This window comes from Rhipicephalus microplus, chromosome 3 (genome assembly GCF_043290135.1).
Source record: "Rhipicephalus microplus isolate Deutch F79 chromosome 3, USDA_Rmic, whole genome shotgun sequence".
Classification (NCBI taxonomy): domain Eukaryota; kingdom Metazoa; phylum Arthropoda; class Arachnida; order Ixodida; family Ixodidae; genus Rhipicephalus; species Rhipicephalus microplus.
In genome coordinates, this window is record NC_134702.1 from 35,982,015 (window position 1) to 36,005,217 (window position 23,203).

Sequence of the window (23,203 nt, forward strand, 5' to 3'; positions counted from 1 at the left end):
GAGTGCTTACTTAAAATTTGGTCGGGTGGCTGAATAGTTTCGTGTGACCGATAGACAGACTAAAACTTGTGCGTTCAAGTATGAAAGGTAATCGTCTTCAGAATAAATAAAAATTGGCGAAGCTTGCACTAATCAGCGCTAGCTTTGAAACAGAGACATTGGACGGTTGGTGATGCAGGTTGTTTCAATAGGCCTGTCAGCTATAGGCATTAGTTAGGCGATGCTATACGTTGTTTGTATTGATTCCTAGCGCAGAAACGACACGGGCACTTCGCCGTTGGCGTAGGCCTTCCAGAGGTTCAGGGTGTTCTCGCACCCATAGAGTTTCTTAAAATTAACTCGAGGAGACTCTGGCGCTGCGATCGTTAAGCGACCATGGGAATTATGGGTATGACATCAAGTACGATAAGGCAATAGCGTTACATTGCCACAAACGTTCGTTCAGACATCGCGCGTTTTAATTTAGCCAAATATAGCTTTTTAAGTGGCTAAGCCGGGACGGTGGCGCCACCTAGCGGAGGGTAAAAGCAATGAAAAGTGAAAGGAGAAAACTTTCAATGTTTGCCTGCATTTTTTAGCAACAATAAAAGCGTATAAATATGAACCATGCACCAGGAGCGAGAATTTTTATGTTGCGGGTTTGCTTACATCGATCTCCTACTTATGCCTAGGAACGTTCGAAACGGGAAGTGATCTCAAAAGCAAGGCTAAATCATTCGTAATACTCGGTCGTCGAAGCTATCTGAACACAAGCAAAGTCATTTTACACAGTCGTTTGCTACAAAGGAGTGTATCCGCCCCCCATTATCTGCAAAAGGCCGAAGCGGACGGGCGGGCGTAAACCTTTTGCGAAGCGGGCGGCCGCACGGCCTGCTCCTATAGAAGAGGTCGTGTACGCAAACCACGCAAACAGCACGGTAACGCTAATCTGAAACATAGCGCGCATACGGTAGACGTTACGGGTCCTTCAGCATACAGCTGCGTATACTGCGCATTTAAATCCCGCTATTTCGCTAAGCCCACTAAGTCCACTAAAATAAAACTGTCTAATGATAATCTTTGGTACGGGGTGAGCACGGAACTATGTGCTACACAGATTCGCAGGTAACAACAACAACAACAATAATAATAATAACAACAACAACAATAATAATAATAATAATAGTAATAGTAATAATAATAATAATAATAATAATAATAATAATAATAATAATAATAATAATAATAATAATAATAATAATAATAATAAACCAGCCTACAGATTGCTGCGATTCATCGGTTCTGAGCTCATTCACTGCGACAGCGCAGACTATTTTTCCACGACGAAGGCTATACAGTGTATGGCTGGTTCCCGATGGCTCAGCGGGCATGTTTCTTCCACGCCTGAGCGACACACATACATACACACAGTCTTCCAACATTATTGGTTCGCCCTCTGATATATGTGCGCGTACGCTCGACGCTCGTCCACACGAATTTCCATGTGCGGCCTTTTTCTGTCATTACCGTACGTTTTTTAGACTGCTTAGACTGAAAGGCATGGTTTGTATAATCATGTCGTTTCTAACCAATCAGAGAAACCACGGTAGCAGCCTTCAGGGCTATAATCATGAAGAGCTGCCAATATATGGTGGCATTCCTGTCTCTAATCCCAACACAGCGGTGGGTGGGCGTTCCTACATTTCACATCCGTGTATATATAAATGCGGTCGCGAATCGAATCCGCGACACGAACAGCCCATGTCACCGTGCGTGCGTCGCCGCAGTCAAAAGCGATCGCTGCACGTACCTTGACGCTGGAGAACAACTTGCTGGCGATCTGTATGCAGGAGAACATGCGTAGCAGCACCTGGTCCTTCACCCTGTCCATGACGCTGTCCCACGATACGTTGGTGCAGCCGTGGGAGCTATCGGCCGATTGCGCGCGGAGGTCGCGCACGTGTTGCACGTAGAATCTGCGCATATCCACGAGTGACCACGTTACCTATATGGCAGATGCCACAAACAAGCACACGCACGTATACGCTAGGCACCCTGCGCAATGGCCGCACTGCGGTGTATGCCGCAACGGCCTATAACACCCACGGAGAGCACACGCTAGCTCACACCACCCACGGCGCGGCTCTCGGACAACACCATAGACTGGGTTCCGATGCTGCCATACTGGAACGTTAGCATTTGTGTTTTTGCATCTTTAACAACTGAAAGAACAGTGTTCCTGTAGACTCATTCACGTGAAAACGGTTGGGAAATCGGTGCGTACGATGTCTCACGACCTTTTTATTTTTTTTATTTAACGTCGCAATACGCAAAAAACAAGAAAACATTGGGTTAAGAGTACAAGATGGCGGCGTCCGCATGTCTTAGGTAAAACAATCAACAGCCGGTCGCGCCGTCAAACTCAGTCTTGACGAACCAACTCAAGCCAGGGCGATAATGTTGGGGGTCCAACCTATCTACCCCCCCCCCCTTTCGCAGTATTTCAGTTCGAATCGTCATATTTGTATTTGTGTGTGTGTATGAGCACTTGTATATACAAGCACATCACGGAACGTGTATAGAAGCAGGGTCGGACCCCTCGTCTCCGAAAAAAAAAAAATTCTGGCTCTGCACCAGAGCTGGTCAGCTGGACACCTGCAGCGATCTCTGCGGAGCACACATGGAAGCACTTTGCTTTTGTGACCGACCGCCAGCGCAACGCCGTGCTTAGGAGCCCCCCCTTCCGCCTGGTTACGTAATTGACTCGCCGAATCACTGCGCACATGTCACGCTATGTTGTGACGGCCATGGACACGTTCATTGGCGAGAGCTATGGTTACGAGCATGCTTACACAGTCCGAGGAAGCAACAATCGACACGCACCTGTCCAGATACTCAAGCGCCGTGACCTGGACACAGACGGGCAGCTTGAGACTGATGCAAGCCTGGAACAGCAGCTCTACGGTGGTGCTCGGAGACAGGTAGTCCTGCACAAATACGCATGCTCGTTGAGGTGCCGAAAATGCAATACCGTTCCGGGACAAGGTCACGTATCGCAGAAAGCGGACACGCAGATAAAGGCATTTGACATCGTGGTCCCTATGACCACAGGCATTCTGACGTCGTGGACATCTCTCTCGCGAGTGTTCAGGTCGGGACTGGCTTTGTCGACGGAGGTATAGTGGTTTGCGGACGCCCACCGCAAGAAGCAGAGGTTAAATCCTTCATTGTCGCAGTCGAAAGTTGGAAGTGCACTGACGCACATGGCCCATCACACAGCAGTACAATTGATGTGAGGTGGAACCTGGAACCGTGAATGCACGCACGCGCAATCCCCCTTCCCCACATACTTGAGCCCGCTGACCACAATGATCACGCAGCGATTACACGACACGGTTTCTGCACTTTTATTCACCGTAAATACTGGCATCGCATCGCGATGTCTGGAAGGCTGACCAGTAGACGTAGAAACATTCCGGGAGCAGCCCCTAATACAGAATTCATGTATCCAAGCCAGAGTCCACACCCGTACCCAGGTATCTTTTTCGAGGGGGGGAGGGGCACTTTTTGAAGGCTTTGAGAAACATCAAGTTTTATTTGTTTTCAGTAAATCACGCCTTCTATTCGAATTTCAGGAGGAGGGCTAGCCCTTCGCCCTTCCCCCACACTGACTTTAGGCCTGATTCAAGCGCAGGTTGGTTTATGGCGTTTACGGTACACCACCGACTTTGGCTATACGAAAGACACCATAGCAGACGGCGCCGAATAATTACGAATGCATCGCTCTCCGCTTTCATATATACATAGGCGTGCGCAAGATAACAGGTTTCACCACCTCTCCCCCTACCTTTCGCGACCCCCCCCACCCACGTTTGTGATGGAGTCACCCCAGTGCCTTCTATATAACATTGTAGATGAGGCACTGGGCGCCCTTGCGATCAGAATGGAGTGCAGATGTACATTAGAAAGGAAGAGGGGAGGACTGTACACACGTTCCTGCTGCCATCGCACAGTACACGGGCCAACGGTATTTCGCCTGCATCGAAATACTACCGCGGCGGCCGGCAGTGAAACCACAGCATTTGTGTCAGCAGCCGCAAACGCACGTCAGTAGTTCTGAATTATCTGCAAATAAATCCGTTCGTTCAGCCTCTGAACTCAGCGGTTTACAGCAGTGGTTTTATACTCTTCTCCCACAAGTACTCATCTACGTTAACACGGAAGGACCCTGAGAAAAAAAAACAAAAAAAAACTCAGCCAAGTTTTCTTTTTTTTTAAGTGTGGCATGATACTGGAATGAGCCTGTACAGACTTCAAAACGTTTGATCGCAATGGTGGAGTGAGCTGCAGCTTTCCGCAGACCACAACTACCCCCCCCCCCCCTTACCTAAATATGAATTATGTCAACCTGCTCTATTCCTCCCAGGGCAAATCATTAGGAGGGTGTGCGAATATATTAAATCGAAAGCCTTTAATGGCCCATACTGGCATCCAACCGTGCCCTGCAACGGTGCCAGCTGTGGGGTCTCTCCCTCACACTCTCTCGGCAATCACGTGATGGCAACTGGCGCATAGCAACAGTTGCGCCTCCGCAACTGTGGCTTCTCCCCCTTACACTCTAACCGATCATGTGATCGCTGAGTGTACAAGAAAAAAAAAGACATGGCATCGTCAGTTGAACGGTCACAGGCTTCGCCGAACACATTTTGAAATTTACAAAGTGTAGCTCAATTTTTTCGACTTTTAATCTATAAATACTTAACCGAATAATTCAAACTTTCAAATAGCTAGCCTTCGGCGTTTCGAATAATTCGAGAGAACGAATATTTAAAACGCTGCAAACGTTAATTGCCATATTTGGATTGAGTGGGATAGCTAAACGCGAGCGTCGTTACAGCAGGCTTTTGGTTAAACGTTTCACCGATACCCTGGTTCATAGGCGAGCGAATGTCATTTTAAAGAATATAATGCGATTTCTGCACGCCATGGCTCCATGACGTGCGGAACAGTCTGGGTGACTTTGGAACTGAAAAAAAAAATAATGAAAACCAGCACGATAAGCTCAGGCCTAATAGTGAAGGGGTCCAAAAAATACTGCAATGAGTCACTGATCCAAAGAGCGGGTGGTCCAGAAGGATCAGTTGGTGGGCTAGTTGGTACATTTTTTCGTATATACTGAGTATCTGCTGAGAAAAAAGGCGAAGGCGAAAAAAGACACATAAGCGGCGTAGACTGGCGCTGTCTACGAGGTTTATGTGTCTTCCCTTGTCATCGTTTCTTTGAGGTACACATGTTCAGTATATATCAACAAAGGATGACCCTTTGAAATGGAAGAACACAGAACTGCACTCTATCAGGAGTGTAGCCAGGATATATTTTTTTAGGGGGAGGGGAGAGGTGGCAGCCCCTTGAAATGGTCATTTTCCGCTATCTATGCCATGGCAAGAGAGAGAGAGAGAGACGCAACTTCATTAAAAAAAGTGCGGCGAGTTATTCAGGGATTCGGGCAGATATCCCCGCCTATATCGGCCACGAGCCGTTGAGCCCTGGCGGCGGCCTCGACCCGCTGGACGGCCCACAGTTGGTCTTCGAGGGCATGGCTGAGCAGAGCACTCTCCCAGCGCATTCGGTTCGAGTCTGCGTCCTCCTCTGGAGACCCACCTTTACCACACTCCCATAGGATGTGTTCCAGGATGTGTTCTATCGACCCTGAGCTCTCTGATGACCGGCTTGGTGAGCTCTTCGTGCACGCAAGAAATCCGAAGGTTCTTGGAGTACGGCGCACCAAGAAAACGCCCATGGTGATCGTCCTGTTTGACGGTATGAAAGTTCCAAACTACGTCATGTGTGGGACGAACCTGATCCGGTGCACGCTCTACCGACGACAAATCGACGCCTGTCGAACCTGCGGAAAGCTGGGACATCGCTCGGACGTTTGTCCCACTCCTACAGTCATCACCTGCCCGGACTGTGGGGTCTCATCGCCCCCTGAGAATCATACGTGCCAGCCGAAGTGCTCCATCTGTGGAGGAGCGCATCCGACGGCGGATTGGGCCTGCCAAAGCAGGTACCAGGTTCCCTACATCGTTCGGCGTAGAAGGCGACGACGGAGAAAAGCAAACAAGCAGCGCGCGGAGTTCGTGCCACAGCAAGCTCCCGGGCTTGGGTTCAACCAGGGGGGTGGCCTTGATAACCCTGGGCGGGGTGCGGGTCACCGCTCTTGCTCGAGGGATAGGTCTGCCTCCTGTGCCCGGATTCAGCAGGAACCTACCTGGGCTGAACGAGTGGGCCCAAAACGTGAGTCTCACACTATCGTGCAGCGCCAGTTGCCAGAGCAAGCTACGGCTAGAATACAGCAGCTAGAGCGTGAGAATGCAACTCTGAGGAGTGAGCTTCAGGAGATTAAAGCATTAGTTGAGGAGCTTAGGCAGCGCGAACGCACGCCGGAAGGGGCGGTAAAAGTGCAGCAGGCCGAGGCACAACCTAGAGGCGGTAAGCGAAAAGCCGCTGACCCTCCGGTAGATATCGAGAAGGAGTTCAGTGACTTTAAACAGGAAATTATGGGGGTGGTCCATGAAATTAAGGAGGCCATCGCTGGTGTCAGCTCTGTCATCCAGTCCCTTTCTGCAAGGGTGGTGGTGCATGTGGTGGAGCAAAACCTAAGTAGCAATCATGGCGAAGCTAAATAAAACATTTGTCATTTGGCAATGTAATTGCGCGAGCTTCCACAGGAAGAAGGCAGTCCTGCAGCAGTTCGTCAGCTCACAGGAGAATAAGCCAGCCGTAATACTCCTCCAGGAGACCCTTAAAGGAGAGGTGGCCCTCCGGGGTTATCGCTCCGTGGCCTGCTGGGGGGAAGGAAAACGCGGGGTCGCCACCCTCATATCCAAAGAGTTCTCCTTTGAGGTTCGCGATGTACGTCCAGACCTAAAGGTGGAACACATACTCATTGAGTTAATCCCAAACTCTCAGCTTAAGGAGCACCTATTCATTCTCAACGTTTATAGCTCACCATCTGATACTCGGGAGACTTTTAATGCGCTTCTCTGCAAAGCCTCCAAAATCGCGGGCTCGGCTCCATTGACAGCTGCTGGCGACTTCAATGCGCAACATCAGACATGGGGCTATATCAATAATACGGCTAAGGGGCGGGCGCTTCTGCAGCATACTACCAATCTTAATATGTTACTAGTTACTGATCACAACTTTCCCACACGTCTCGGCAATTCTGTAGCAAGGGACACCACGCCGGACCTGGCTTTTGTCAGGAACGTCGAGTGCCCTTTCTGGCAGAACTTGCATGAGAACTTGGGGAGCGACCATTTCATCGCGTCTATTTCCCTCGATGTTAAAGCACCGCCGCCGCGGGTTTTCAAAATTGTTGATTGGGATGCCTTTCGGGAACTCAGACAAAGCGATGAAAAATAGTACGATGACCTTGGCCAGCTACTTGAGCGTCTTAAGGCAGATGTTAAAGCTGCCACTAAGGTGGTGGAGACGGATCTTAAAACGGAACGCATGGACAGCCGCCTAGCGAGGCTCCTTGAAGCCAAAAACTCCTTACTTAACAGATGGCGTATACGCAGCGACTCAACAGGCGGCTCAGAAAGAAAATTGCTCTGCTCAAACAGGATATTGAATCGTACAGCCAAACCCTGGCCAGACAACAATGGGATGAGGTCTGTAACGCTGTCGATGGGCAGATGCGGTCAGGGGCGAAATGGAACATTCTCAAGCACCTCCTAAGAGATAAGCAAACTAAATCTAATTAGAAACACACTGTTGATCGGCTCATTCACAAGGAGAGGTCTGCTGGGCTCTCCAATGATCAAATCTTACAACAGCTGGCGGATAGGTACCTCCCCCTGGGGGCTACCACGGATGCAGACTACCCGGATTTCTCTGGTCTGGAGGATGCGGAGCTGGACTCCCCCTTCAACACGGCAGAGATCAGGGCGGTCCTTTTTGATATCAATGGAAAATCGGCTCCCGGGCCGGATGGTATCACTAACAGGCTACTTAAAAATCTGGACGATAGATCCATTGAGCTACTAACTGACGAGGTCAACCGGGTTTGGGAGTCGGGGCAGGTGCCGAAGGAGTGGCGAACGGCCTCTGTCGTCCTCATTCCCAAGCCTGGTAAACCTCTCGGGCTCGGCACGCTCCGACCGATCTCGCTCACGTCTTGCGTGGGTAAGGTCGCGGAACATGCAATCCTTAACCGAATCTCCCATCGCATTGAACAAAACGAGCTCTTCCCTTTCAATCTCATTGGCTTTCGTCCCGCGCTCTCTACGCAGGACGTTATGAAAATGATTAAACATCAAATTCTCGACATAGACACCAGAGATGTCCGAGGGATTCTTGCACTCGATCTGGAGAAAGCTTTCGATAATATCTCACATCCTCACATACTGGATTCGATCTCTGAGTTGGGATTGGGGGCCCGCTTTTACGGGTTCGTCCGCTCTTTTCTCAGGGATCGCGTTGCCACCATTCGGCTCGGGGACCTCTGCTCCAAGGAATTTCACCTTGGACCTAAAGGAACCTCTCAAGGATCGGTCATTTCGCCGCTAATTTTTAATATCGCGATGAGGAAACTCTCGCTCGAACTCTCTCGTATCGACCGCATCGGACATGCGCTGTATGCGGACGATATTACTATATGGTGCACTGGGGGTAGGGACGGAGACGTTGAGGAGTCCCTCCAGCAGGCACTCAGGTGCACGGAGGAGCTTTTGGATAGCACGGGGCTGCACTTGTCGACCGCCAAGTCGGAGCTCCTCCTGTACACACAGCCGGAGAAACGCAAGTTCACCACTATTCCATTTCCGCCGGAAGAGATCAGGATCGAAATTCACACACGGTCAGGGCAGGCCACCCCCGTGTCGATAAAATTCGGATATTAGGCATGTTCCTGGAGGAGCACGGAAGTAACTTTCATACTCTGACTCGTATTGCGGCAAAGGCAGAGAGCATGGTCAAGCTTATACTTCGGGTGTCTAACAGGCGTGGAGGGCTTTGTGAGGCCAACCTCATGAGGCTTTTCCATGCCTTTCTTATGAGTCACATTAATTACATTGCCGCAGCGCATAGGTGGGAGAGGAAAGAACAAGGGAAACTGGATGCGATTATTCGAAAGTGCATTAAGAGGGTCTTGGGCCTTCCAAACAACACAAATGAGGAAAAGCTCAAGGCTCTTGGTATGCATAATACATTTAGTGAGATTGCAGAAGCGCAACAAACAGCACAAGCTGCACGACTGTCCTCTTCCAAAGCTGGGAGACGCATCCTGGAGTTTCTGGGCTGCGAACCAACTATGGTAGCAGACAAAAAGATACAGCTTCCACCCAAATTGAGGGAGCAGATTACGGTCTCACAAATTCCTAGAAATGTTCACCCTCTCTACAATGTCGGCCGCCGGGCCGCTAGGGCTAGGTCGCTCCTCAGTTCCGCCGCTGCCACCCCTGAACTTGTGGCGTTCGTTGACGCAGCACAGTATCCCGGCACATCCAATTTCGTGACTGTGGTCACTGACCTTCACGGTAAAATCCTCACAGCAGCATCTCTTCGAGATACCACGCCGGCTAGGGCAGAGCAGGCTGCTATAGCAATGGCCGTGGCGATTCCCATGCGCACGCGCATTTTCACTGATTCTCGAGCGGCTGCACGAGCGTTCATGACCGGGTCAGTCTGTGAGCAGGCGGCCCATCTTAATTCTTACCAAAAGACCACATTGCACGGAAATCGACGGCCACATCACCTGGTTTCCTGCCCACATGGGCAAGGATGTCCACCCTGTTATCCCCAATGCCAATGAACTTGCCCATGCCCGAGCACGCGAACTGTCCCACCATGACGGGCAATCGGCATCTAATTTTGGGGATGGCATCCGCCAGCTTGATTCGCTCCTCACCTTTAACGAAATTTGCAAAAATTATCAATTGGCCAGGCGTAGCTTTCCGCTCCCGCACCCGCAACTCTCTAGGGCCCAGTCAGTCACTTTAAGAATGCTGCAAACGGGTACTTACCCGTCGCCTTTAGTGTACAGCAAGTTTATCGACAGCATAAAGCCGCAATGCCCTCATTGCGAAGAGAGACGTTGCACGTTACCCCACATGCTCTGGCAATGCGCGGCGCTGCGCGATGGCGAGCCTCTCAGCACAGAAGCTGCCTGGAGGACGGCAATTACCAGCTCGGACCGAGAGGTCCAAATCCGGGCTGTCCAGAGGGCCCGCAATTTGGCGGAGGGGCTCGCTCTTCCTGTCCCCACGTGGGTGCGGCCCGCAACCGACCCTCCCTCTTGAGGGGAATCGGCTCCTCAGGACAATTTGTAAATAAAGTTCATTGACTGACTGACTTGACCTAAAAAGGTATCTAAATTTGGTGGTCGGTTTAGGCATCCCCACGATATGTGGTAGAGCGATGGCGAGCCGCTACACCACGGATACGCATGCTCAAACAGCGTTGGAAAAATTTCGTGTAATCCTTGAAGATTGGGAAAGACTCCCGTTTGAATACTCGTGATATTCTAGGAGCCACATTTTTCAATTTTTTTCTGCACGATTTGTTCTCCTGTAGCGTGCCCTTCACCGCATATGGCGCAGTTCAGGGCACATTCGTGTCCTTGAGTAGGATCACACGTCCCACACTTGGAGCACACGTTGGCGTTCGAAGTCGGGCATACATCGGTTCGGTGTCCAATTGATCGACAAATCTTGCAAACCTGTACAGTATGCTTGTATGGATAACAGATCGCCTCTGCACCCATAAAATAGACACACCTGGGGAGCACGTTACCCGTAAAAGTTATTATTGCTGACTACGAAGAGCCCAGCATCCTGGCTCTCTCTAACCTCACCCCTTGTGTCCGTATTCGTAGGTTTGCCATCAGGTCGGCCTGAGTGGTTCGGGGTGGTAGTCTGTGAACGATGCCTCGCAGCATGTCTTCTGGGTCGGCCACGTACGCATTGAAGGGGTGAATCCGTCCTCTGATTTTCAATTGGTTGATCTCTCTCAGCCTGCCCGCCCCTTGTTCGTGTGGCATGGACAGTATTATGATGTTCGATCCGGGGTGGACCCGCAGCAAAAAAAAAAAAAAAAAAACTTTCTCCTCCAAAGCTGTTCCGGCAGGCCTCTATCACTGCCATAGAGAGCTCCGATCCAAATAGATTTTTCACTGTGAGGCCCTTGTGCGGTGTCAGGATAACCTTTTTGTCTTTTTTTAGAAGGGGCATCGGTCCTCGGCGTTTTCTGCACTGGAAATCCCGCTCTACTTGGCTGTCCCGTGCTGCTTCGACAGGCAGATAACCTGCTGACTTTTCGTTTTTCTTCTCTAGTCCCTTCTCGGGTTCTTTTTGGCTTTTTTATGGTTATTTTTTCTTCTGCGTGAAAGGACGGTGTGCCAGCCGTCCACCGTCCAAGTAAAAGCCAGGCCCGCGTCGTTATCGTTCTTGTTATCCAGAGACGCGCCGTTGGGCGCACGCGCGTCGTTACTTGGTTCCCCATTTTACGAGACGCTACTCGCGTGGTTCGGTTGATTCTCCGACACCAGAGATGCGCCGGGAGGGTCTTCGTCGACGTCCATGTAGACGAAGAATTACTAGGCATCCTTATGCATGCATGCTCAGTAGAAACAGGGGAATGGGCCGACCTCCGTTTTCCTCTGCGCAAGGCGTATAGTCCGAAAGGGAGGTTAAATGGCAGTCACCATTGACTTCTAACTCGGTCCGAAAATGTTGGAGAAAGTCGGTCGAATGGTTGTGAGCCAGTCGACGCACACACACCCGTCGCCGCACCCCGCACGGTTTAGCGTCCCGGCGCCGCCGACCGAAGCCGGTGATACGGTGAGCTGCGTTCGTGCACGTCATGTCTTCCAATGTTGGTAGTTTCTCGTGAAGCTGGTCCAGGTCCCAGATTTTGGTGTCCTTCGAATCCTCGCAACTTCACGAAAAAGATGACGCACTCTTCAAGTAGACTTGAAAGAAATTTCCGCCTGAAAGCCGATCGGCAGCGGGATTTACGCGGTCTCACGCCACATTGTGACGCAGGTGCCGTGAAGGTGGAGTTAATCCCCGAGCGCTCGAAGGAAGAGTTGGGGGCAGTTGAGGGTGAAAGGCGGAGCGGCGGAGGAAGGTACCTTAGTAGTACTCGTGGCTTTGTTAATAATGGGTGTTTCAATTGAACTCTGGTGCCAATGATTTGCTCCAGCAGCGGTCTAATTAAAAACGAAATGTAAAAAAACGTTTCAGGGACATTTTAAGCAGGTTCACCAACATTCAGAACCCCTACCCGACTAACGCTGTGTGTAGCCGGTCCCTCAACGCACATGCCAGAGCCATCGAACGTGATCCCGTGCTAACCGAAGCAGATGCGCTCTGTCTTTCGGAAACGTGGAGTGCCGCAAGACCAACGACTGTACTGAGGAGGCATTTCGTTGCCTTCATCGCCGACTCAATCGGGAGAGGAGGGAGCGTAGGAGAGGAGAGAGAGAGAGGATGCGCATGCGCAATGGACGCCCACACTACTGAGGAAGCGTTTCGTTGTCTTCGTCAACATATGCTGTGGCAATGCCCCGAGTTGCGCGCAAACGACGGGCCTCGAACCACAGAAAAGCACTGGGGCAAACTCCTCACAAGTACCCCAAAAAACGGCCCCGGCAGGGTTCCCATTCAGGGAGGGGGAAAGGCGAAGGCTGATCGCAGCAACCCCCCCCCCCCCCATTTCCCTCCCTATTGGGTGAATGCATGGGGCAGACTTTGCGCCCACACCCTCTTAGGTGCCTCCGTACCCCCTCCCCCAATACGCAGGCCTATGTATTCAACTGCAGCAAACGCCGTAACATCACGGCGAGAGAGCATGAAGCCAAGTCACGTGGAACAGCCAATGCTTCTGCATGACAACTTGTAGCGTTTTAATAGCAGTAACTCACCGCGTCATGCACTCAATGAAATGAGCAGAATTTTTTTTTTCATTTTCTTCTCTCTCTCTCTCTCTCTCTCTTGTTTTGTTCGCTAGGGCACGTTGCCGGGCTAGTTGGTTGGGGTTCATCATTTATATTGCTGTAGTACACCTCGAAAGGACACAGAAGAAAGAAACACACAGCGCTAACTTGCAACTAAATTTTTCTTTGCTATCCCACATGCTATTCGCACAATAACAGCACATCGCTAAAACCTAGAAAACCACATGTAAAGATACACCACAGCTCATACATAGTGTCATCACTGATTACAATCTGCACCCATTAACGTCAGAGCGATGATACGAGATCGCTCTTTTCTTCAGCTGACAAAGCTGAAGAAGCAACTTGTCTTTCATTTTGCCGATTTGAAAAACTTCGATTATTTTTGTTGTTTCTTTCAATTTTCGGTATTCTTTTTATTAGATATTTTGGACATTATTCGGCGCTATTCGATTCGAGTTCTAACGAGGTGAAACTATACTACCTGCAAAACGCCTACAAATCACACGTTTCAGCAACACGAATCGTAAAACGCTACGCAACGCGCTACGGAGCCAAACGATAACACGATGAAATACTCACCAAATAATCTTCCGGTTCGCGAACTGCTTCGTCGTTTTGCTTGGCAAGGATGCAGAGCACATCCTGGAGAGTGTCAGGATCGACTACGGGCAGTTCCTTCTCCAAGTAAACGGCGTCCTCGCGTTCCGAATCGGAACTTTCGTTTGCCATTGCACTGGTGAAGTGGTCGCGAACTTTCACCAACGGCACACACTTTACGCACTTCAGTAGCTTCAGACGCTGTGGCAACCTATACGACGAGCTTAAGCACGGTAATTAAGCACAGATACAATACCCGAAACGTCGTTACGAGACAAACAGCGCGACAATTACGCAGTTGGCGAACTGTTGAACATCCTTCTGCACATGGCAGCGTCTGCTACTGGTCAGCTTGTTGGCCTCCTCTGCTAAGTTTCGCGTCGTAAAGTATCGCTTTTGATTGTCACTTTTAAAGTTACGAATTTTCAGTTTTCTAAACTTTATTGCCATTAACGCAACTCCACAGTCTCACTTACGTGATCTGGAAAACGTGCAATAAAAGAAAAACACCCGAATATTCGTCTTCGGCTGTACTTGACGCAAAGTGTGAGCACGCTCCAGCAACCATGGCAATGGCGCTATTACAATTTGTTGCAGACCGCTTGCAAGCGTGTGCGGAGTAGTTAATTTGCGATCTTTCTTTCAACTTTCGCTGTCTTAACTGCGAGATTACAGTCATGTCGCTAACGTTTGGCCGATGCCAGCGTCTTCTATTACCGAGGATGCTAACGCTATCCTCTCGATCGCCTCCCAAGGTGATTTTAAAACACCACGCCGCTACGGGACCTTCGAATGCTGGGCGTTAACTAGTTTTGAACTCACTTTCGTTTCAGCTTCAAAGTTACGAAGCCTGCTTCGCATGGTGTCGCAGGGACTTCGCTACCAATAAGCGAAATCCAAAAGACAAGAAAGTGGTACGTGCTACTTATGATGTTCGCGAATTCACGATCGAATGGAGTGAAGATAGTTATAGCGCGAGAACAAAACGACGACACAGAGACAAGAAGGGCACGAAAGACACGACGACACAGAGACAAGAAGGACACGAAAGACACGAGCGCTACGTGTCTTTCGTGTCCTTTTTGTCTCTGTGTCGTCGTTTTGTTCTCGCGCTATAACTATCGTCATGCCACACCAACTAGCCCAAGCTGCCACACTTCGAATGGAGTGAAATTCTTGCACGATGCCGTACTACGTTTTGCGCAGCCCATCACGTGGAAAAGCATGGGCATTACTTTCGCCATCGGTGGCTGCATATTAGCCGGGATGATGTACGCGAAGAAGAAGAAGCAGCAAGGTAAGATGCATGTCTTTTCCTTGTTTCGAATGTATTTCTGGCGTTTGGAGTTCTGTTCACGAAAGGATAGCGCTAGTGCTGGAGCTGTCAAAGGTTATTCGCTAACTTATTTTATATGGTCGTGCAGCTTGAAAACAATACATAATAAAACTAAGACTAAACACTCACGCGCAGGATGAAGGGTTCGGCACTAACGAGACAAGTGTCAGAGATCCGTCTGCAGCGCTACAAAAAAAAAAAAAAAAAACGAAGGTGGCAGATGCGAGAAATTTGGTTGGACATTATCTTGCTCATTTGTCAGTCTTCTTGCGAGAAAGCGACAGTTCTCTTTCTCTCTCTCTAAACTTTTCCTTTTTCTAACTAGCTGAAGCTTAATTTTAAGAAGTTGCCTAGTTTCCAAATATCTTAATACACCTACTTGTGTCTTTTGTAATACTCTAAGCGATAATTGGCTTGGTGCCTATGTCATTAGCAGGGTATATATGCTTTTGATATGACAAAACCATATATGATACGACTATAGGGCACACTGTTGTGAGGGGCTCTGGATTAATTTTGACCGCTTGGGTTGCTTTGTGTATGGCTAAATTATACCACAAAAGTGTTTTTGCATTTTGCCACTTTTGCAATACAGTAGCCGCGTGTTTAAATGCACTTAGTGGTGCAGAACCTCGGCTGCTAAAAGTGCGAGTCTTTGTCACAGAAGTGTTCGCCCCAGCCCGGCCTGCTCCTTGTTCGACCAGTGTTGACCACTTAGCATCTCTCTTCCTGGGAATCCAACATGTTTGGACTTGACTTACCTGATGGCAATAGTAAAATATAGTTGCTACAATGAATAGAAATTTTGTGCAAGTGATGCATTTCTTAGTGAAGTGTATACCAGATAACCATCTGGTGTGAAAGGTATGTGAATGAAGCAAATTGCATGCCTGCCAGTTAAAATGTAGTATGACGATTCAACGTCTAAATGTTTCCCTCTTTCACATTACTGATGAATAGCTACAGCAATGGCCAATGTATGGAGTAGCGAGCATGCATATATGTCGGAAAGGTTGTGTTGTATCTTGTCTATTGCAAGCAGTTTGGTTTGTGCATGTAGCAATTATAACAGCAAACGCAGTGATAGGATAGCTTGGTGGCGATTACAGGTGCTGGATTCCTGTCGACGGAAGGTCCTGTATTTCTTTGTGTGTTCAACTCAGGCACTCAAGATTTAAGGTGAATTAATTGAGTGACGGGTTTGTGCAGCCTTGGATAAGGAACGCAAGAGGGCTCTGGGAAAGGCGGCCATCGGAGGCAGTTTTGAGCTGGTGGATCACAACAATGAACCCAAGTCGAGCAAGGACTTTCTGGGCAAATGGCTGCTCATATACTTCGGGTTCACCCACTGCCCCGACATCTGCCCCGACGAGCTTGAAAAATTGGGCAAGATTATAGACATCATGGGTGAGTACAAGCTTCTCTCCACAAAGTGCAGCCACTTGAAAATTGTTTCAAGCTATCGAAATAGTTCTTTTGTATAAACATACATGTGGTGGATCGAGCTTGTCAAGTTTTTTCTTTCTTTCGTGGCAGTAAGAAGACTTTTCGTTGCTCACCTGTTGCAGTTTGCTTGCTGAAATATAAACTGAAAGGCACAAGAATACTCGAATGTTGCACCAGTGGCAATGTTGTTTTTCCATAGTTGAAACTAAGAACTCCACAACTCATTGATTTGCAATGGAGATGCCTGGGTTAATGGAAGTTACGTTTCATCTGCAAAACACCTAGGAAATTAATGTAAACGTGTAAGTATGCTATCATTTTTCCAGGAACTCCTAGTTCCGTGAGGGCGTGCATTTTTCCATTCTAGCACCGTATCCCTAACTTGCACTGTGAAACCAATGCCTGCCAAATGACATAGATGGCATACGAGACGAGTTCGCAGACAGCAGCAAGGAACTGAGTGGCAACGATGAACAAACATTCGCACTTGCGTTTCTCTTGCATTTATTGTGTGCTATCTCCTTGCTTTACCTTCTTTCTTGCTTTCATTAATAATCCTGCACTCACATTATAGTCGCGATACTTTTTTTTTGTTGATGGGGCATGCTCCCCCTCGCTTCATATTCGTAGTCACATTGTAATTGTGTAAATGCAGTCCTGGTCTTAATCTCTACACTCTCCATTTGACGATACCTCTGAATTTAGCTGATTACTGGGACAATCTCACCACCGGCAAGCTAAGAGTGCTTTTATGAGCCAGTGTTGCTGTTAGTAATTCACTTATGTATGCCTCTCGTTTTTTTTTTCTTTTTTTCAGACAAAGAGATGCCAGACATCCCATTTCAACCATTGTTCATATCCATAGACCCTGAGAGGGATGATGTGAAGGCAGTCAAGGCTTACATTTCAGGTATAAAAAATTGTTCATGTTGAAGAGTGCATACATTTGTGTAAAAAATTCCCACATTCTTGGCAGAAACCACTAGAATAGCAAGCATGATTGCAAAGAAACTATAGTAGTGTGCAGAGCTAACTGTCAACTAGCAGCTGCCCTGAAGAATCAACGCTTTGTTCGAGAACTTTTGATCCACTTTCCTTCGAGCCTCTATCTTGAGTTGCGCTTCCTTTTAGCCAATGCCTCATGCCTTCCTAGTTCTTGTTTTAGGTTGGCCGACACAATTTGTAGCTTTGTCTGTGCTGCATGGATTTGGTGAGCTGAAGTCATAGTTAGGTGCAGAGGAAAGAATGACAAAAAGAAAAAAAGAAACAGCCTGCTCATTCGCTGCTCAGACAGCGTGTTTGCATGTGCAATGCAGTGCTGTGCTAGCTCGGATGCGACGTGCTTACTGTAGATGTACTTTCATCGGCCATGTTGCATTTTGTTATGTTCACTTCCAGTCTTTTGGGAGGACCAATTCAATAAAAATTGCTGCCTTCATCTTTGCTTGATTGCCTGGTTTGTTCTCACAATTATCCCAGAGTTTCATCCAAAAATCTTGGGCCTTACTGGATCTAAGGAGCAAGTGGAAAAGGCGTCAAGGGCTTTCAGAGTGTATTTCAGCGCTGGTCCTCGGGATGAGGCTGATGACTATATTGTAAGTAAACGTGATCAGATAGACTGCCTTGTTGCCGATTAAAAGCAGTACATACTTGTCATTAAAGGTTTGTCAGTGGCTATTTAAGGATACTGTAATCAATAGTTCCGCCTCTCAGCTTAAAATCAAAGGCCAGTCGCATATAATGTGACATTTAAGTATTAGGGCACTCTCGTGAAAACACATTATTATTGAAGTACACTCACACACTCTGCAAGATTAGACTCACAAGTGAACAAAGTTGCTTTTTCTATAACTGATTTCGCCTTGGCACCTTGCACTGTCAGTACAGCATTGGACAATTTATCAAAGTTAAGTGCAATCAATAAGTTCACCCTCCTACATATGACAATATGTTAGTGTGCAATTGTAATAGATATTATGTGAGCACATATCAGGTCTGAAGGAAGTCGGAATACCATTTCTGTGAAAACATGTACCAAAGCTGCAACTTAAAACATCTTGCTTGACATGACACACTTTTTTTTTTCATTATAGCAGAATGCTCACCAAAATAAAGCCTGTCGGCTCGTTTTCATTAGTTGTATCCGCGCTATCAGATATTAAGGTTTTACCGTATGTGTTGGATTTTGTTAGTTGGGGCCATCATGTGTGCAACAGGCACCATTGCTGTTCTTTGAAAACGTGCGCCAATGCTACTAAGAAAGGTTGGCTATGTGTTTCAAGAGGCAGTGGCTGCTTCATAATTTAAAAGGCAGTTGCTAATGTGCAAGTTTTTGTACGCTTTCCAGGTCGACCACACAGTCATCATGTACTTGGTGGACCCCGACGGGGAATTCGTCGACTACTACGGCCAGAATAGGACTGCCAACCAAATAGCATCGGCTATGCAGCTTCAAGACGTCAAGTACAAACGTGCCAAGGGAGGCTCTTGGTTTTGATCAAGCTACAAGACTAGAGTTTCCTTTCTTTTTTCTTATAACGCATGCGTGGAAACAGCTTGAATGGTAACATTGTAAATATGGTATGTACGTACCAGGTTAGTAAATCTCATAGGAATTCATAAATAAACAAGAATCAGGGCGATAGTACTATCTTCTATCGAATGTGCACAACAACTGCACCGTATAAAAACAAGATACCACCACCTCAGCACTGGTACTATATGTATATTGCTGGAAACGCAACAAGAGACATAGAACAGAGCACTCGCTCTGCCTTAGTGGTTTCGTATGGCCAATACTCAGTCGAGATGTTTGAGTTTCCTTTTCTCGATTGTAACTGCTGTGCACGCCTTAGCAAATATATTTATTGTGGAATAAACAGTCAACAGGACAGCAAGTTTTTCTTTCAGTAGCACGTGTATCATTGTGACTAATACATCGAGGAGTCCAGGCTATGCTGGAACCACCTCACTTCGGTGAACCTCGTTATAGATTTCCTGCAAAGTGGAACTATAAGTGTGCACTACTCGTTCCATCTGCAACTTAAAGAAGCCTTGGACAACACCCTGTGCTTGGTGAAAAAACACATACAGCAGACACAGCTGTGGACAGCTCAGCTAAATCTTGCAGTCATGCACAGAAAGGAGAGTTCACAACTAGAACATGAAGTTTGCACTCCTCAAGTGCCTTATTTTCATGCAGAAACCCATACACGGGTCTCGGAAGACCATTATACGGCAGATTTTTTGTCGAAACAGATTGATGCTAGTGGCCAGTAGCCAACATAAACAAAGAGCAGCGTTTGATTCGGGCGAACTCTTTGTCGTTGGGCGCCGCCATGTTATGCAAATAGCACTTTGTAGCATGCTAGAATTGCGCAGTAGCAAGACTAGCACACACCAGAATCACAGCGGGTGAGAACTGTCACATTTCATGACTCACGCGTGACGTACCTCTGTCTTGTCATTCCTCCCTGTGTAGCTTTCAGCTCGCTCGTCGAGATGAAAGGAGAGAGAAAAGTGCTTAAGACAAGCGGCTAAGTACCGTCACTATGCTCTTGCTCGATGGATTCTAAAAATTGTTTGCGGCAAACGGGTTGCAAGGCAGTAAAGCACTATGCTGAGCTCAATGTTTGACTACTTGGAAAAGTTAAAACTGCCTGGGGAGAATGTGATGTTCACTATAGAAACCAAGACCTTGGTAACAGGGCGAGCATATTTATTTAACAAATATATAACAATATTTTCTTTCTTATTTTACAAGCTATACTTACATAAATTATGTACATAAACACAACCCGTGTGCATGCACTTACGTCACATTTGGCGTCATTGCCCGACGCTAACACGATACCGTGCACTAACTAAAGAAGTACACAGAGTCCAACACGTTTTCCAACTGGAAGGAGCCTGAAAAGACAGAAAGACATTATGAGTAAACGCAAATACGCAATGCTTTGCAACGACGCGTGCACAACAGGGTATATGTTGTCACATTCAATGTCGTCCGCCATCATGTGACCCCCAACAGAAATACTTCTGGTGGATGTCTAACAAAAACATCCAGCCTGTGCAGGCTACAGCCTATGTCCGCAAGTTTTCCAAAGTCTCGCTCTCTTAATCTCGGGCCATCATCCTCGACAGTGTTTATCTCTACCCGGCATTCATCATCACTCTAACTTCCCTAGCTCGGCAGGGTAGATTAGTGGCTAAGGTCTTGCGCGGCTGAGCTTGAGGGCACGTGTTCAATTTCCAGTCATATCGCAGTCTGGGTAAAGTGCAAGAACACTCACACCGACATGTTTAGGTGCGCATTAAAGAACACCGAGAGGTAGAGAATAATCTGTATGGTACCCCGCTACAACGAGCCTCATAATCGCACTGTAGTTTCGTTGTGGAGGCAATGATCTGGCTTCTTCAATTCTGTACAATGTGTGAAGCAGAAAGGTCCGTTGACTCATTACTAAACTACACACGAAACCACGACTATGGTTACAGGACTAGTGGTCATGCCCAATCAAAAGGAAGAGCCGTTGCGTTGTTCCTAGTGTCAGCAGAAGCAATGGGTGCACTTGTGATTTACGATGATTTTGGCATCGTGCTCGCATGGTAATAAATAGTAGTGGTAACTAATGCCACCTGGTACTTTTTAAGGTGAACCGAAGGCACTCATGGGGGCCTTTAAGATCGAGAGTCCTGTCGTGGTACTTGCAAGTTGCGGCCAAGTTTGCGAGTAAGGCAGGAAGCAGCAGGCTGGTAGTTCAAATTGTCCAGTCAGATTCATACGTACGTGGCAAGTTTCGGGACTGCGGCAGTTCTGAAGGTTACCAAGGGTTTCCAATTCTCCCAAGTTTGAACTATCAAGGTATTACACATACACAAAACTCAGTGTAGGGCTCTAGTACTCACCTTTCTCAGGAATCTGTTTAATCACATTGTTGAGCTTTCGCATAGCCAATTCCGCTGCTTTGTTGACTCGTGCCATCTCACTGCATGACAGAATAGAGGTGGCCCAGAATGAGAAAAATTTGGGGATGTGCGAATATCCCAAATTTAGAATATTTTTCAGAGAGTGCTTGCTACTTGATTCCATTCGCACTGGCATTTTACGATTCGAACTTCTTGATGACAAATACAGTCAATGTTCAATTAACAGTGGCCCCTTTAGATTTTCTTTCTTTTATATGCTTCACCCCATCATACCTTCGCATTGCGGCAAAGCTGCCTTTAACTCTCTTACGGTCGCAAATGTATTGACAGAAAATGCTAGTTCCAACATGGAGATGCACTGCGCCGTTAAAGGGGCCGAACGGCGCAACACATCTGTGCACTGCACTGCCCAGGGGCCTTTATTATATCACAAACCCCCCTTTGTTATTTTTTTAAATGCTTCATGTCATTACAGTCTGGTACTGCGGCAAAGCTGGTTTTAGGGCTCTGCTGCAGTTGTAAATGGTTCAACTCGCGAAAGCACTGGTTCGAACCTACGTGGCTGAGGTGGGGGCTTTAATGAATTCTCTTTCGAACCAGAAAGTCAAAAAAAATTAGACGAAAATTTTCAGCCTCTGAAATTTCATATATTTTTATACATTAATGTTTACAAGACAGAGTAGCAACTCTGAATTCGAAGGGAGCATGCCCTTGTCCACCAAATGAGTTGTGCCTCCACGTAAGTTGAAGAGGGCAGAGGTGGAGAAAACAGCACATTTTCCTTTCCTAGGCAAAATGTTGACAACACCACGTTGGTCACACCAAATCAAGTAAATAAATACCATTCAGTCCCTGCATTGCCTCATCCTTGATAAAACAACTAGGGAACACCATCCCTCCAGCAGTTCACCAACCTACCAAGAAGAAACGCTTCCATGTTCCCATGTCATAAGAATTTACTTAATGAGCCTCTGCAACATTTTCTCTGTAATTTCACTTCAAAGTATTCGAAAAAAGATTAAACAAATATTGAAAAAGATGCAATTCACACTCGAACTTTAATATTCGAATTTGCTTCACACCCAAAATTTTGCTAATCACACTGCTCTAGAAAAATTATACACATCAGCCATCCAAGCAGGCAAGCAAATAGCTTGGCAAACCAAGTTTGCCAAGCTAACCACCTGCTACACACAGGAAGGAGTCAGAATAAGTAGCAGCACTAAGGTGCAATGCCCCTGGCACACGACATATGCAATGCCATTAGCAGCGAATGTGACTAAGTGTTAATGCCATTTTTGTTGCTGCTACGCGGACACAGTGACTAACATTCACAACTAATGATACTCGTCTATTGAATGCGTTTGCCAAACACAAGCAAGTGCAACATGTGTAATCTCGATGAGAGAAATGCAACAAAAATTGCAACATTAATAAGTTGAAGCAAAATGTAATCAAAGTTAAGATTATTATTAATTACTGTTGTTAACTTTTAATCACTTTTTGGCATATCACGCAGTACTAGAAGCCATTTTCCTAGTCTCTGACATGGTGCCAATGACACCTGTCTGCCACGTTTTAAAATGCCCGTTTGTTCTTTCTTCTTCAATTTCTCCAAGTTTTAATTTTGGTGAAACAGTGCCGTGATAGCAAGGTCGGAACGTCACATGCGATGCCCACCTGCCAGGCAGAGAAGCGAACTGAGCAGTTTTGTCAGCAATAATACTAAAAAGCAAAAAGTGTACTGCCGCGATGACAAACATCAACATTGATTGCAAATGCCGTTCTGTAAAACCGTGTCGACCAGAAACGCAAGCCCGCAATTACGTTAAAAATTATTGACATTCACTGCGATGACATTACGTAAGACGAGTGACCGGGTATAAACCGGCTCCAATTGATCTTGTCACCGCCACGCCACAGGCAAGTGCGAAGGTGCAGGAATAAAC

The 23,203-nt window shown here is 47.4% G+C and overlaps 3 protein-coding genes across 3 annotated transcripts in view; 1 reads left to right on the forward strand and 2 right to left on the reverse strand.

Annotated features, from left to right (window-relative positions):
* Nucleotides 1-13,823, reverse strand: part of LOC119176741 (cyclin N-terminal domain-containing protein 1) — a 296,811-nt gene extending 282,988 nt beyond the window's left edge. The window contains exons 1-3 of the mRNA XM_037428100.2: nucleotides 13,526-13,823; nucleotides 2,863-2,966; nucleotides 1,790-1,955 (exon numbers count right to left, since the gene is read on the reverse strand). Of these exons, the coding sequence (XP_037283997.2) occupies nucleotides 1,790-1,955; nucleotides 2,863-2,966; nucleotides 13,526-13,675 (420 nt within the window). The 5' untranslated portion in view covers nucleotides 13,676-13,823. The remainder of the gene's footprint in view (nucleotides 1-1,789; nucleotides 1,956-2,862; nucleotides 2,967-13,525) is intronic.
* A 282-nt stretch (nucleotides 13,824-14,105) lies between these two features.
* Nucleotides 14,106-18,972, forward strand: Scox (Synthesis of cytochrome c oxidase). Its single transcript, XM_037428083.2, has 7 exons — nucleotides 14,106-14,298; nucleotides 14,377-14,457; nucleotides 14,750-14,840; nucleotides 16,089-16,286; nucleotides 17,143-17,235; nucleotides 17,805-17,920; nucleotides 18,673-18,972. The coding sequence occupies exons 1-7, from the start codon at nucleotides 14,221-14,223 to the stop codon at nucleotides 18,820-18,822; spliced, it is 807 nt and encodes a 268-aa protein (XP_037283980.2). The 5' UTR covers nucleotides 14,106-14,220; the 3' UTR covers nucleotides 18,823-18,972.
* Nucleotides 18,973-20,026: 1,054 nt separating this feature from the next.
* The window catches only part of PolrMT (mitochondrial RNA polymerase), a 61,221-nt gene continuing 58,044 nt past the window's right edge, over nucleotides 20,027-23,203 (reverse strand). Inside the window, exons 32-33 of the mRNA XM_075889226.1 lie at nucleotides 21,234-21,313; nucleotides 20,027-20,234 (exon numbers count right to left, since the gene is read on the reverse strand). Coding sequence (XP_075745341.1) covers nucleotides 20,185-20,234; nucleotides 21,234-21,313 — 130 coding nt within the window. The 3' untranslated portion in view covers nucleotides 20,027-20,184. The remainder of the gene's footprint in view (nucleotides 20,235-21,233; nucleotides 21,314-23,203) is intronic.